This window comes from Carassius carassius, chromosome 10 (genome assembly GCF_963082965.1).
Source record: "Carassius carassius chromosome 10, fCarCar2.1, whole genome shotgun sequence".
In the NCBI taxonomy this organism is placed as follows: domain Eukaryota; kingdom Metazoa; phylum Chordata; class Actinopteri; order Cypriniformes; family Cyprinidae; genus Carassius; species Carassius carassius.
In genome coordinates this window covers 4,938,882-4,951,914 of record NC_081764.1, presented here as the reverse complement: position 1 = coordinate 4,951,914, position 13,033 = coordinate 4,938,882, and the positions used below count along the sequence as shown (strand labels likewise).

At 35.3% G+C, this 13,033-nt stretch overlaps 2 protein-coding genes across 4 annotated transcripts; one reads left to right on the top strand and one right to left on the bottom strand.

Annotated features, from left to right (window-relative positions):
* Window positions 1-2,049: 2,049 nt before the first annotated feature.
* On the top strand, window positions 2,050-5,081 carry ctsz (cathepsin Z). Its single transcript, XM_059559793.1, has 6 exons — window positions 2,050-2,208; window positions 2,971-3,134; window positions 3,706-3,885; window positions 3,974-4,124; window positions 4,221-4,386; window positions 4,472-5,081. Exons 1-6 carry the CDS (start codon window positions 2,090-2,092, stop codon window positions 4,595-4,597), a joined length of 906 nt encoding a protein of 301 aa, XP_059415776.1. The 5' UTR covers window positions 2,050-2,089; the 3' UTR covers window positions 4,598-5,081.
* A 336-nt stretch (window positions 5,082-5,417) lies between these two features.
* On the bottom strand, window positions 5,418-11,424 carry nelfcd (negative elongation factor complex member C/D). Of its 3 annotated transcripts, none has more exons than XM_059559790.1 (15): window positions 11,259-11,423; window positions 10,693-10,802; window positions 10,477-10,586; window positions 9,780-9,889; window positions 9,053-9,160; window positions 8,799-8,951; window positions 8,575-8,705; window positions 8,317-8,482; window positions 7,532-7,666; window positions 7,288-7,427; window positions 6,988-7,102; window positions 6,751-6,846; window positions 6,063-6,203; window positions 5,835-5,964; window positions 5,418-5,716 (listed from the first exon to the last, which is right to left on the bottom strand). In XM_059559790.1, exons 1-15 carry the CDS (start codon window positions 11,316-11,318, stop codon window positions 5,682-5,684), a joined length of 1,740 nt encoding a protein of 579 aa, XP_059415773.1. In that variant the 5' UTR covers window positions 11,319-11,423; the 3' UTR covers window positions 5,418-5,681. The 3 variants fall into 3 exon arrangements, with proteins under 3 accessions (XP_059415773.1, XP_059415774.1, XP_059415775.1); XM_059559791.1 differs by having other exon boundaries at window positions 11,262-11,422; XM_059559792.1 differs by lacking the exon at window positions 7,532-7,666 and having other exon boundaries at window positions 11,259-11,424.
* Window positions 11,425-13,033: the final 1,609 nt, after the last annotated feature.

Below are 13,033 nucleotides of genomic sequence, written 5' to 3'. Positions count from 1 at the left end.
ATATATATATATATATATATATATATATATATATAATTTTGCACTGACATTTTAATGTCAATTATAGATGTGTGTTTATACATATGCATTTATATTTTAAATAAATAATAATAAATAAAGGTATTTTAAACTTTAAAGCATATCCACATCTTGATAGTCTGTTAGACTTTACGCTGACTTTAGTCTATGAATAATACAGTAATGGGAAGATATGATTTTCTATGATCAGCTGAATGCAGGACATTTTGGATTTGTGAGTGTAGAAGACGTTCATTCTTCAGCTGGACTCCATAAAAAGCATGTCATCTAGTCTAATAGGCTCCTGTACAAAAGAGTTCATGGTTTAGACATGGTTTAGGTTTTTAAATAATTCTACTGTATGTTTGATTTAAAATGAAGCTCAATAATCCATTTTAGAAACTTTTGAAAAACAAGATGGCTTTGTATTTGTGAGAGAAGACTTACCGGGTCTTTTCTGCATTGTGAAAGTGCATGTGATCTGGTCTGAAGACCACAACTTTGCTATATTCACCTTCATGCTGAAGAACTTCATCAAAATATGTATCTTTAATGGGGCTCACGTCACAAAGGAACCCCTTAACCTGATTTCTTAATTTTTGGCTGGACTTTGCTCTGTCATGTCTGATCACATGGTTAGCAGCTGTTAACTTGGTTTTAAGGTTAAATAGGATTAGTTGACATATTAACATACAGCAAGAAAAAAAATGTCTCAGCTGACAGACATCATATGATATTCAAATTGTTATGTCAAGCAAAACTACTGGAAAATTATTTATTTCTACATTTTAGTTTCCAAGTTTCCAGTTCTTACCAATGACTATAAACTGTTCCTTTATTTAAGAGGTACATCAGGTTCATTATCAGTCACAGAACCACAAACACACTGATAACAACTGACTCAAAACCACCTCTCTGTTTAGAAAAATACATTACAAACTTAACTAATGCAAACATGAACATCAAACAATAAAGTGTGCAGTGTCTTGCACATTGTTCTACTATTATCACTTTCATCTATTATTATCACTGTTGTAGTTTTTATCACTTCTCAGATCGATGCATTTGTTTCACTGAAAACCACAGCTTCAGCAGATGAAACAGATGTCAGTACAAGTACTACTGACTATGCTATATATAAAATTACATAAAAGAATAGCAGAGAATATGCTTACCTGTGCTCACAAGTCACCTACGTCATAGAAATTAAGACTGGACTTTGAAATGCAAACATATTATTATTGGAAGCAGTAGTATACAGCCCTACTGATTCTTAATTGTACTTTTTAATACAATATTTTTGGCCACTATTGTTAACTAAAAATAAAAACTGTTTTTCATTCAAATAAAGTTGAAATAAAATATATATAAATTTAAATATTACATTAAAACATAAAAACGTAAAAAATAACGAGAAATCTTGCCTTGGCAACGAACTAAAATAATATCAGATTAAGTATTAAAATTACTAAAACTTAAATGGAAAAAAAGTGTTTATAAAGCTAAGCAAAACTAATAAAGATGTTACAAATCAAAATATGAATAAATACTAAAATATAGTAAATAAATAATACTAAAATAACATTGTTTTATTTATTTATTTATATTTATTTATTGACCCAGTATTTTTTATATTGCTTGCCTAATTATTGCTAATTATGCGTTAAAAAGAATTTATTGATACTAATCATTCCACACACACACATAGACACACACACACAGAGAGAGAGAGAGAGGGAGAGAGAGAGAGAGAGAGGTGGCCACAATGAAGCTATTGCACATTTCCTATAAGTATTACCCAAAAAAGATTCAGACAAAACGCTCTATGCTGCCACACCCTAAGTTGTCACTATGGGATAAGTTTGTGACAACTTCGCAACTAGCCCCGGTCTGGCCAATAATGTACTTTCAGAGTGTCAGAAAGCGTCTGACAAACAAAATCTATTTTTTTAGAAAGTGTCCAATAAGAGTAAGTTTCGATGTTTTCTCCACGCCTCCACACACACAGACACGAAGAATAAAACCGCGGTGGAGACTCGCGTGCTGATCATATGACCGTCTGAGATTCATCATGGCTCGCATGTTCCTCTTTTATCTGTTTGCTCTTTCGGGTGTTTTCGCCGGACGGTATTTTAACGAGAATGAGCCCTGCTACAGACCCCAGCCGAGGAGAAACCTACAAGGAGTCAAGTATGTCAAACTATCGTTTGTTTTAAACTGACAGCAGTTTTGAGAATCAGATGTTTGTTCCCAAGTCAGAGCAGTAATACACACTGTTGAAGCTAGGTAGCCATGTCTGGCTTTTACTAGGTTAACTTTTTCCTCTTACTCTTCTCTTCTGTTCTGTTCTGGATTTGACTGTTTGTAAGCCAAAATACATGTTAATGTCATGTTGAGAAATATGCAAATCATTCTTGAATTCCTGTTCTGCATGCTGATATATTTCCTGTTATTCTCGGTTTATTTATAGTTAGTTCATCTGTTAGATATTAGCTAAGCTGAACTTTGGCACATTCTAATGATAATTTGCCAAAATGTGCAGTATTCAGCACAGCATACTGTATCCCACAATGCAGTACACTCAAATTGACTTTCAATTTCCAGTGTAGTGCAGGAGTCATTTCCCCCCATGATTTGGTCTCATTTTAATTTTTTGCCTCCATTGTCAGCTAGTGTATAGCAGGCGACTCACGTCATGGCAATTCGGCACATGAAATTATTAAGAGAAAAATTGTAATATGCCATGCCCCCAAGGTTCATTTCCCATTTTTGGTTGTTAACTGAAGAACAGAAGGCCTGTGCATGGGTTTATTTGCGGCAGTTTCCTTCATGGCCTCTTGCTGCTTGCTTTGAATGCGTTTTCAGTGTTTTGTGATCAGTGGAGAGAGCTGGATTTGTGACTTAATGGCATATGTAGATGGTTAAACAACTTGAATTTCTTGTATTCTTCAGGACTGGACCACGTTCTTATGAATATATGAATTTAAAAGACCTCCCCAAAGCATGGGACTGGAGAAACATTAATGGCGTCAACTACGTCAGCACCACACGCAACCAACACATTCCACAATACTGTGGCTCCTGCTGGGCGCATGGAAGTACTAGTGCTATGGCAGGTGAGGGAAAATGTTGTGTGGGTGAATCATAATAGGAAATATTAAGCAAAATGTCCTGGCTGGTTTTGCCCCAAAAATTTCTGGTGAATATCTTTGTGTTCTGTGAGGGGAGGAAAAAATCATGGTATTCACAAGAGGATGAGTAATTGAAGACGCTTTGTTGTAAAACATACATTTTCATGAGGAACCACAGAGCAGCCCTGATGTAGACTCTTAACGTTTAACCTGGTTGTTCAATCATTAAAAATGCAAATTTTTTATGCCATTTGACATTACCTTGATGTTAGATTTCTATTTAATTTATAGTAAAAACATACTGTGTAATTATATAATTTTATAAAAATAAATTTTTTTAACTATTTTATGTCTTGCAAAGTAAAGCAGAGTAAAAAAAACCACTTATTTTTGATTTGACCACTTGACATAATAATCATAATCATAATCAATAATAATAATCATTATTTTGTTAGTTTTTTTTTTTTTTACTGACCCTTTGTTGTAAAATAAAAAAAGAAATACTGAAATTCCTCTTTTCTTGTCAGCCGTTTGTATCTTGATTTGCTCTTTTTAGATCGCATCAACATCAAGCGGAAAGCAGTGTGGCCATCTGCCTATCTCTCTGTCCAGAACGTGATTGACTGTGGCAACGCTGGTTCCTGCAGTGGTGGAGATCATTCTGGTGTTTGGGAATATGCACACAGCAATGGCATTCCTGATGAAACCTGCAACAACTATCAAGCCAAAGATCAGGGTAAGAAAGTTGTTTGGTGCAGCACCTGGTAGTTTGCTTGAATGGACATTTTGTTTTGCATTAGTTTGTATTTCTGCTTTTTTTCCAGACTGTAACCCCTTTAATCAGTGTGGAACCTGCACAACCTTTGGCGTGTGTAATGTAGTAAAGAACTTCACTCTCTGGAAAGTCGGAGACTACGGCTCAGTCAGCGGGCTGGACAAGATGAAAGCTGAGATCTATTCTGGAGGACCCATCAGGTTTACAAACTGCTTGGTTATGGATTTTAAGATCAGGTAATATGATCTCCTTATAACCGAGTCAAGATTTTGACACCGACACTTTTGCCTTCGTAGTTGTGGAATCATGGCAACAGATAAGCTGGATGCGTACACCGGTGGTGTTTACTCGGAGTACGTACAGGATCCCTATATAAACCACATTATATCTGTAGCTGGGTGGGGTGTTGACGAAAATGGAGTGGAGTACTGGGTCGTCCGTAATTCTTGGGGAGAGCCATGGGTAAGCAGAACCTGAAAAGGTGGACTAGAGTAGCCCCACAATAAAATGAAGTTGAACGTGTGTTCTGGTCTTTTTTTTTTTTTAGGGCGAGAAAGGCTGGCTCAGAATAGTCACCAGCGCATACAAGGGCGGCAGTGGGAGCCAGTACAACCTCGCCATCGAAGAGGACTGCATGTATGGAGACCCTCTCCTTCCCAAAAACTACCTGTAGATGGCTGTGGCATGTTGCTCACATGCAAACGCTTTCTTAGATTTGCCAAAAATGATTTAATTTTTTTAATTCTGCACAAGATCAGTTGAAGAACTTTGATTTTAATAGTTTTTGATCTCAGGAATCTTTTATCAGAAATTGTACAGATCTGTTTCTGTAATTCTGCATTCATAGGCCTTATATTTTAATGGTTTTCTACACTAATTAATGAACAAAAAGGGAAAAGTAGTTCACCCTTTCTTTTTTTTATACCAGAACATTTAATGTTTTAGGATGTTTTAAATGGACCGACCTCAGGCCAAATGGTCATCTAATGATCTTGTTTTGCTGAAAAGGTTTTGGGATTTGCTATGTCATATTGAAAGCAAACTCTTTTTGATGGGGATTTTGCTTTTAATGCATCTGTCAAACCATGTCAACATGTGAATCCATGGATTAGTTTAATCAATGCACTGTTTTCACACTCTTCAATAAAAGTCTTATCAAGTTCTTCGTCATTTTATTATGGGTGTTTTTGCTAAATTGCTTTAGTTTAGTTTAAACTCCGAGCAATACCTCAAAGTTAATTACCAATATCTAAATGGTCTGTTTTTTAGTTCTGTTCATTTATAGCAGCCAAGGACCACACACATACTTTTAATAAATGCTTTGCTTTAGTTAAGTTAGTTAGGAAATGTTTTGAAAAAACATATACAGCAGTAAAGCTGCCTCTCTATTAAATTGCCATCTACTTTTAGTAAAGGCTAAAACCTCTGAAGAAACATGTTAACTATACCTAACCACATATATTGTGACCTTTGAAACGATGACACGTATAAACTTGGTACAATCATGTTTAATAACAATTATTACAATATACAAAAAGAAAAAACCAACATCACAAATTGTTTCTAAGCAAAATAGAGGCTCTACAAGTTATGACCTCAAAAACACACTTTCGAACTTCACCATTCATGTCAATACTTTCTTTGAAAAGCTCAACACAACAGTTTTGTGCACTGAAATTAGCAGTCTGGTCATGAAGGGTGCTCTGGTCCTACCAGTTGATTCTTTCACTTTTCAAACATCCCTCTAATTTTGAGGGTTAGTTCATCATAATGAAGTTGGATTTGCAGTGAGCTATAATGAAAAAATTGAAGATTATTAACAAAGCACTACAAGTAATAATCAAAAATAAATTTGTGTGCCTCATAAGTCATGGTTCCTTTTTTGAAAAGAAAAAAAAAAAACGACTCACCAATGAACTCCGCTACAGGGTCATGTTCTCCCTCAGTGCGGATTGTTCCTGCTATGCTGTCATTTTCTAGGATGGGCAAAAACAGCTGGACAAAATCGGAGGTATATGGAGGGGTTATCACATCTAGAACCTGTCCGACATTAAATGGACAGAAGAAATTAATTATCTCATTAATGATAGAAGAAACAGCCATTCAAATCAATCAAAACTCAAAGACCGGAGCCTCACCTCTGTAACAAAGTATCTGATGAGTGAAATATCTGTGTTGAGCTTCTCAAGACATTTGCGGATGTAGCCGACCACTGGAAGAACATAACCTCGACTCAATAGATGAACCATACGGTCCAGTAAGGTCTTCTTCAGCTCCATCTGAAAAACAAAAGATAAATGTGACCCTGGATCACAAAACCAGTCTTAAGTCGCTGGGGTATATTTTTAGCAATAGCCAAAAAAACATTGTATTAGTCAATATTACAGATTTTTCTTTTATGCCAAAAATCATTAGGATATTAAGTAAAGATCATGAAGATGATCTTTCTTTGATTCTATGAAGATATTTTATAAATTTCCTACAGTTAATATATCAAAACGTAATTTTTGATTAGTAATATGCATTGCTAAGAATTCATTTGGACAACTTCAAATGTGATTTTCTCAGTATTTAGATTTTTTTTTTTTCACCCTCAGGTTCCAGATTTTCAAATAATTGCATCTCAGCCAAATATCGTGCTACCCTAACCATACATCAATGGAAAGCTTATTTATTCAGATCTCAGCTAATGTATAAATCTCAATTTCGAAAAATGGACACTTAAGACTTTGTGATCCAGGGTAACAAATAGTACTCAGAATTTAGCTATAAATAATAGCACTGAAGATGCAAATAAAAACGCGCTGATTTTGCAGCATTACAAACCTGCTCCATGACATCAAGCTGTGAGTGCTCCGTCTCGAACAGTTTAATGAGCAACTGTAACACCTGAGGATGGAGAAGCTGATGGCATGTGCTGATCTGAGAAATAAAGACAGATGTTTATTCTTAAACTATGGCGAATCAATATCTTCATAATAATGGTTAGGGAGGTGACCAGTTTGTACTCTGTTGATCTATTTAAATTCAAGTTCAATAGTATGACATGGAGGTTATTTTTACCTCATCCAGCAGTGCTAGGTGGACAGGAGTGTGGTCCGTCTGTAGCTGGAAGTAACGAGGCTCAGACACCGTCCAGTCGACCCACTTCAGCACTCCCATCGCCACCACTGGAAACCTGCAACACAAATACAAATATATCAAATGTATAATCTTATAAGACACTACTGTTCAGAATCTCAGTATGATTCAGAAACAAATTGATCCTTTTCTGCAGCAAGGATTGTCTAAAGTGACAATAAAGACTTTTATGTTACAAAAGTATTTTATAAATATACATATGTATAAATGTGTTGTTCATACCTAATGCACTGGTATAATGTGCTGAGTTCTGCTACTAGCTCAGTAGCTCCCTTGTTCTCATTACAGCAGAGATTATGAACCGTCTCAATGGCTTTTGAGGTCGACTTCAGCTCATCTTTATTTATATTCACACGCTTGTTCTAGAAATAAGTAATATTTTATTTAATCCTCCACAACTTGTAAAATGTAATGTACTGAAAATTATGTATATACAGCATGTGTTAAGAGTGTTTTTAATACACACTTTTTTCCATGTTTCCACAACACTAGCAGCATACGCTAAGATGTGGATGTATTTGTGCTTGTGGTCCTGGTTGATTTTAGCTCCGGGTTTAAATAGTGACTGCATGAACAGATCCAAAAAGGCAGGAACTCGGATCTACATGGAGAGAGGAGCAGTTCAGTTAACATCAGTTTAGTAAATACAGTTTTCTATAGGCATTTGTTAAAGAAATAGTTCACCCAAAAATGAAGATATACCTTAGGCAATGCAAATGAGATTGTTTCAGATTTGGAGAAATGTAAAAAAATAGTTAAAATGCCTTAATGATGGATTTGTTTCTGACTAACACAGCTTTTCACTTCACAAGAATCATGTAATTTCACTGCATTCCATTAGTGAGCAAGTAATGCTTCATTTCTCCATATCTGTTCCATTTGAAGAAATAAACTCGTTTATATCTTGAATAACCTGAAGGTGAGTAAATCTTGAGTAGAGATTCATTTTTGGTTAACTATTTCTTTAAAGCTAGTAACAAATTTTTAGAAATATAGTACATTTATTTGCATTTTTGTAACATAAACATAAATATACAATGGGTTAGAACAGAAGTATTAAGTATTTTTTCTCTGCATCTATCCTTTGCATTCGCTTGTTTCCTAATATAGCGGTCTAAAAGATTTGTAGTTGTATATTACAAATATTATTGGTGGCTAACAATTTGTGACAAATTGCTTATGCTCCTCAAGTATAAATTGCTTTAGATTAAATTGTTGGCTAAATGCATAAACGTAAATGAATATTCTGACCAGCTCTACAGGAGGTGGATCCATGCTACTGAACATCTTGAACAGGACTGTGATGTCTGCTGGGTTCAGGGCCCCTTTGGACAGCATGGCACCAAGAGCCTGGCATGCGCGTGGATATGCAGCAGCTGTGCCCAGCGCTAATGTGATCTGACTGGCATCATGTCCCCTAAACATAGAAAACAAATCAAAAACATGGTTAGAATGAATAATCTGATCAATAAAGCAGATCAAACAACTGAGAGTGTTACACAAAAGCACCTCTCATGTGCATATTTCTGTACTTCCTGTCCAATTCGCCGCATTGCAGAGCCACCCTGCTCCTCCTGAGCAAGAATGGACATCATGGCCTGAGCGAACAAGTATGTGTGCTCACCATGACACACCATCTTCTGCTCAAAACACACACAAGAATGAGATTTGATTATAAGAATACAACCATAAATATTAATACAGCAACCTCAAAAAGTATCAGCGATACTCACAGCAAATTCAGGCAGATTTTTCTCCAGATTCTGTTCTCCTCCATCCAGGAGTGTGGCGAGAGAGGTTCGCAGGACTCTGGAGAAAACCTCCAACTGTTGACAGGCTGTGGACACACTTGTGATCTCTCCTTGGTATCCTGCATCTGAAATCAACTAAAAACAACATACATGATCAAGAAACATTTTTTTTTTACCACTACATAAACTCAAAATGAATGTCTTTGACTCACTTCAGCCCATTTTTTTTTTTTTACCTTGACTGTGAAGTTGAGCATCAGGCAGTCTGGATGTGCCTCAGCCAGTTTGTAGAACAGATCTCTCCATGTTGTGTGTGCTATCATCTGCTCCAGCCATGCTGGTGTCTGAACAGAGATGAACATTAAACTCTTTAGCCTGATAAAGTCCAACTGTAAGTAGCAAAATACTTTTTATTCTGTATTGCAAAGTATATCCAAGTGTTAAGGATTATCGAATAACCAAAATGTACGATTTTGGATTTTAGGAATTTGAAACGCAAAAATGAAGACAGATTAAATCATGTTAAAGATTCGCAAATTAAATAATAAAATTAAACAAATGGACAAACCATTCACAATAAGATCTATAACCTGCATTTACAAAATAGATAAATATACTTTATTGTGAAAATTACTACTACTTATTGTTTTTGAAAACAACAGGCTCTAACAGGCTATAGTCTCTATGCAACACAAATAAAATCTTTATAAACACCATAAAGTTAAATAATTCTTAAGGAAAATGAGAAGGGAAAAAACCATTTTGCAACTTCTTAAGGAAAACAAAAAATACGAATTCCTAAAATTAAGAATAAATGTAATATCCCAACAAATTATGACAAAGAATAAATAAACTATAGAAACTTTAAAATGTATAGAAAAAAAATTATATATTATATATATATATAGCCTATATATATGTAATTCACTTCTATAAAAAAAACATTAAAAAAAACCAATTCACCTCTCCTTCAACGGTGAAAATAGAATCTGCTTTCTGAGGGTCAAAGTGTTTGATCAAGAGACTCTTTAAATGATTCTCTACACGCTCCTGCACCTGCGCGGGCTCCACACCTGCAAAAGGAGAAACACACTTAAGTCAGTCTTTAGAACTGAAGGTATTTTTATAACATGTGTAACTCTTAAACTTTCCCGTTCACATTTATATATACAGCCTAAGTTTAGATACACTTTTAGTTGTTGTTTTTTCGCGCCTTAGCGGTAAATAACCATGGTGACAGTGACACGCGTCCAAATGAGAGTGCGAGTTCGTCCGTTAATGAATCAACAGCATCCAACTTTTATTTTAGTATTTGAGTTTTTAACTTAAGTTAAGCGAAGAACTAACTGAACAGTCTAACGACAAAAGTGACTGGATTTAAAACCTTCAGATGACACACAGCTGATATCGACGTCTCTGTAAGTTACCAAAACCAACGACAAACTCGAGACGCACGCGAACCAACGGTAGTTCAACTCGCTCTGGTTCATCTAATTCAGACTGATTGATGTATAATAATAATGTATATATGTATAATAACCGAAACGTGTGTGATCTTATTCTGCTTATGGCTAATAGAGGTCATAAAGGGAGTCACAAAGTGTGCAGAAATTCAAGTATAAACGCATTTATATAGGATATTTGGCCAACACTGACTGACCCATCTGAATGAGCCACTCAGCTAAAAGATTGACCGTCTGTGCAACAGCAGAGTAGTTCTCTGAGAGCAGCTGGATGACGTGCTCAGGTGAACCACCTGCCTGGAAATACCTGCGGAGACAAGGACACAGATTAACCTGACAAAGTTCAAAGTTGGCGTTAATCATCTTTCCCGTTTATCTATAGAAAACGCGCTCCCTCCATTCGGTTGACTTACGTTTTCAAAGTGTTAAACACGGTGGGCTCCATGATGTAGTCTCTGCTGGAGAATTTCTGCAGACAGTCCTCCTGAACTTTGCCATCAGCCTCAGCATCCGCGTATCCACCCTCCAGGAGAGATAGAGAGGGAAACGATCAAGCCATCTTTTAGTGGTAACGTTAGTGATCATAACAAAATATTATTTGTGCATATTACAATCCAATATTTTAACTTTCGTTATTAAAATATAATAAAATATATGACAGTTAATAATCTGGAATACTTCCGTGTGTTTATGGACATCTACGACAGACGTTTTTTTTTTTGGCACGATGATAACTATGTTTTCTATGTAACGTTACCGTGTTTCATCTTAGTTTAATTATTGATCTTGAACATGTACCATGTTGTTATTATAATTACCTGGGAGTTCATGGTAAACATGGTACCACGACTGTACTTTCTTTTGTAAGTGAAACGTTAAATAGAAATCAAATCAACTCCTGATTTCAAAATTGTACGTTAGGTGGTAAATCAGATTATAATTTCATGGTCTTGGTGTCTGTGAGGTGGATTCAGTAAACTACCATGTTGCCGTCCTGTCCCTCCCATTCTCCAACATTGCTGTAGTATTCTTCGTCCATTGAGAGAAATAAATGGATTTCTTTAATCCAGAAACACGACTGTTTACAAAACGCGTACGAGAACACCGGGCGGCGCGTGTATAATACGTCACGTGATAACGGAATACAGCGCTTCCTTCAGGACTGGAGTAAACTCACACTGGGATAATGCGTACCTATGGTGCCCGTACCAGACACTTGACTGTGGCTAGAAGTACTATACATATACATAATACAAATATTAATTATCTTGTTTTATTCTTAAATGTTTATTTTAACACAATGCCAAAAAATGTGTAATTATTGTAATCAGTCAAATACGCTGTTGAAACTGTGCTTTGTCACGTGATTTCTGATACTTTTTTCAGTGTTGTTCGAGCTGGACCAGTAAAGGTTGATTTTCATTACTGGTTATAAATTGAATAATAATAATAAATAAATAAATATATATATATATATATACACACACACACACACATATATATATATATATATATATAGAGAGAGAGAGAGAGAGAGAGAGAGAGAGAGAGAGATTGCTTGAGCAGATTTCGAGTGATTTAAATCGATTATACTTACAGTACCTATTTATTTCTTGTGAGCCTTCAAGCGCCCTGTGGAGGAAACCGGCGTTTGTTCCATAAGAAAAAGTTATTTGCTAGTAACCTGTGCTGCCCAATGGGAGAATTGTAAACTCCCTAATGGTCAGAAGAACCATTTTGAGCAGCGCTGCTTGAAACTATCCTGGTCACACACACCAATGGCAACTTTATTCAAGTCAAGTTTAGACCCAGATGTGGTACTCACTCTGTAAATTGAGAAAATTGGGATGGGATTACCTGGATAAACTAAAACCTGTTCAATGAAACGGTCTGCACTCATTCTAAGATATTAATTAAATGTGATTTTAAGGGTGTGTATAATATTTCTAATTAAATGTTTACATTTGAAAGAAAAATGTTAACTTAAATAGCATCAGGAAATATTATTTTACTCTTCCATATGTGCAGTTCCTCATAAAAAGTGCAAGTTTCTCATATATCAGATGTAGTCGATATCGGTCCAGCAGTGCATTTAGAAATATTTCCAGTCAAGTAGGTGTCCCTGCTGTTCATGAGGTGTTGACAGTGACAAACGCAGAGTAAAAACTCCCTGCAAAAAAGGAATTAGCTTTTAAATAAAAAAAAACTAATCAAACAAATAACATCTGATGATCTAAAATACTTATTAAAAAAAACAAACAAAAAAAACCTTCTGTCATGAAATCATATAGAAACTGCTAGTGCTTCTAGTGTTGAACTCTGTAGGTCCTTATCAAGTTCTAATAATAAACCTATTAATAATAATATTTTATTATTATTGATGGCTAAGACTAAGGCTAATTTTGTTACAGTTACAGAACTTGATTTTAGATAATTTTTTTGTTTTCCATAACGCTCACAAAATACTATAACACCAATTTATTTTCTAAATACTGTGAAATGTAATTCTGTATTTACTCATACGTACACTCAAAACTGATGTTTAAGATCCATTGGAACATCAGTAGATTTCATTAAGTGTGAAACTAAAATCTTACTTGCATTTTATTATCAGAGCTAATGTTTTAAATTGTAACCCAAATTTATTATACATCCTTTATAACACTTCTCTGATGTATGTGGCTTGAACTGCTGATATTGCATTGGTTTAAAGACCACAAACATGTCGTAATGAGAACTGATTTCCCATTGAGA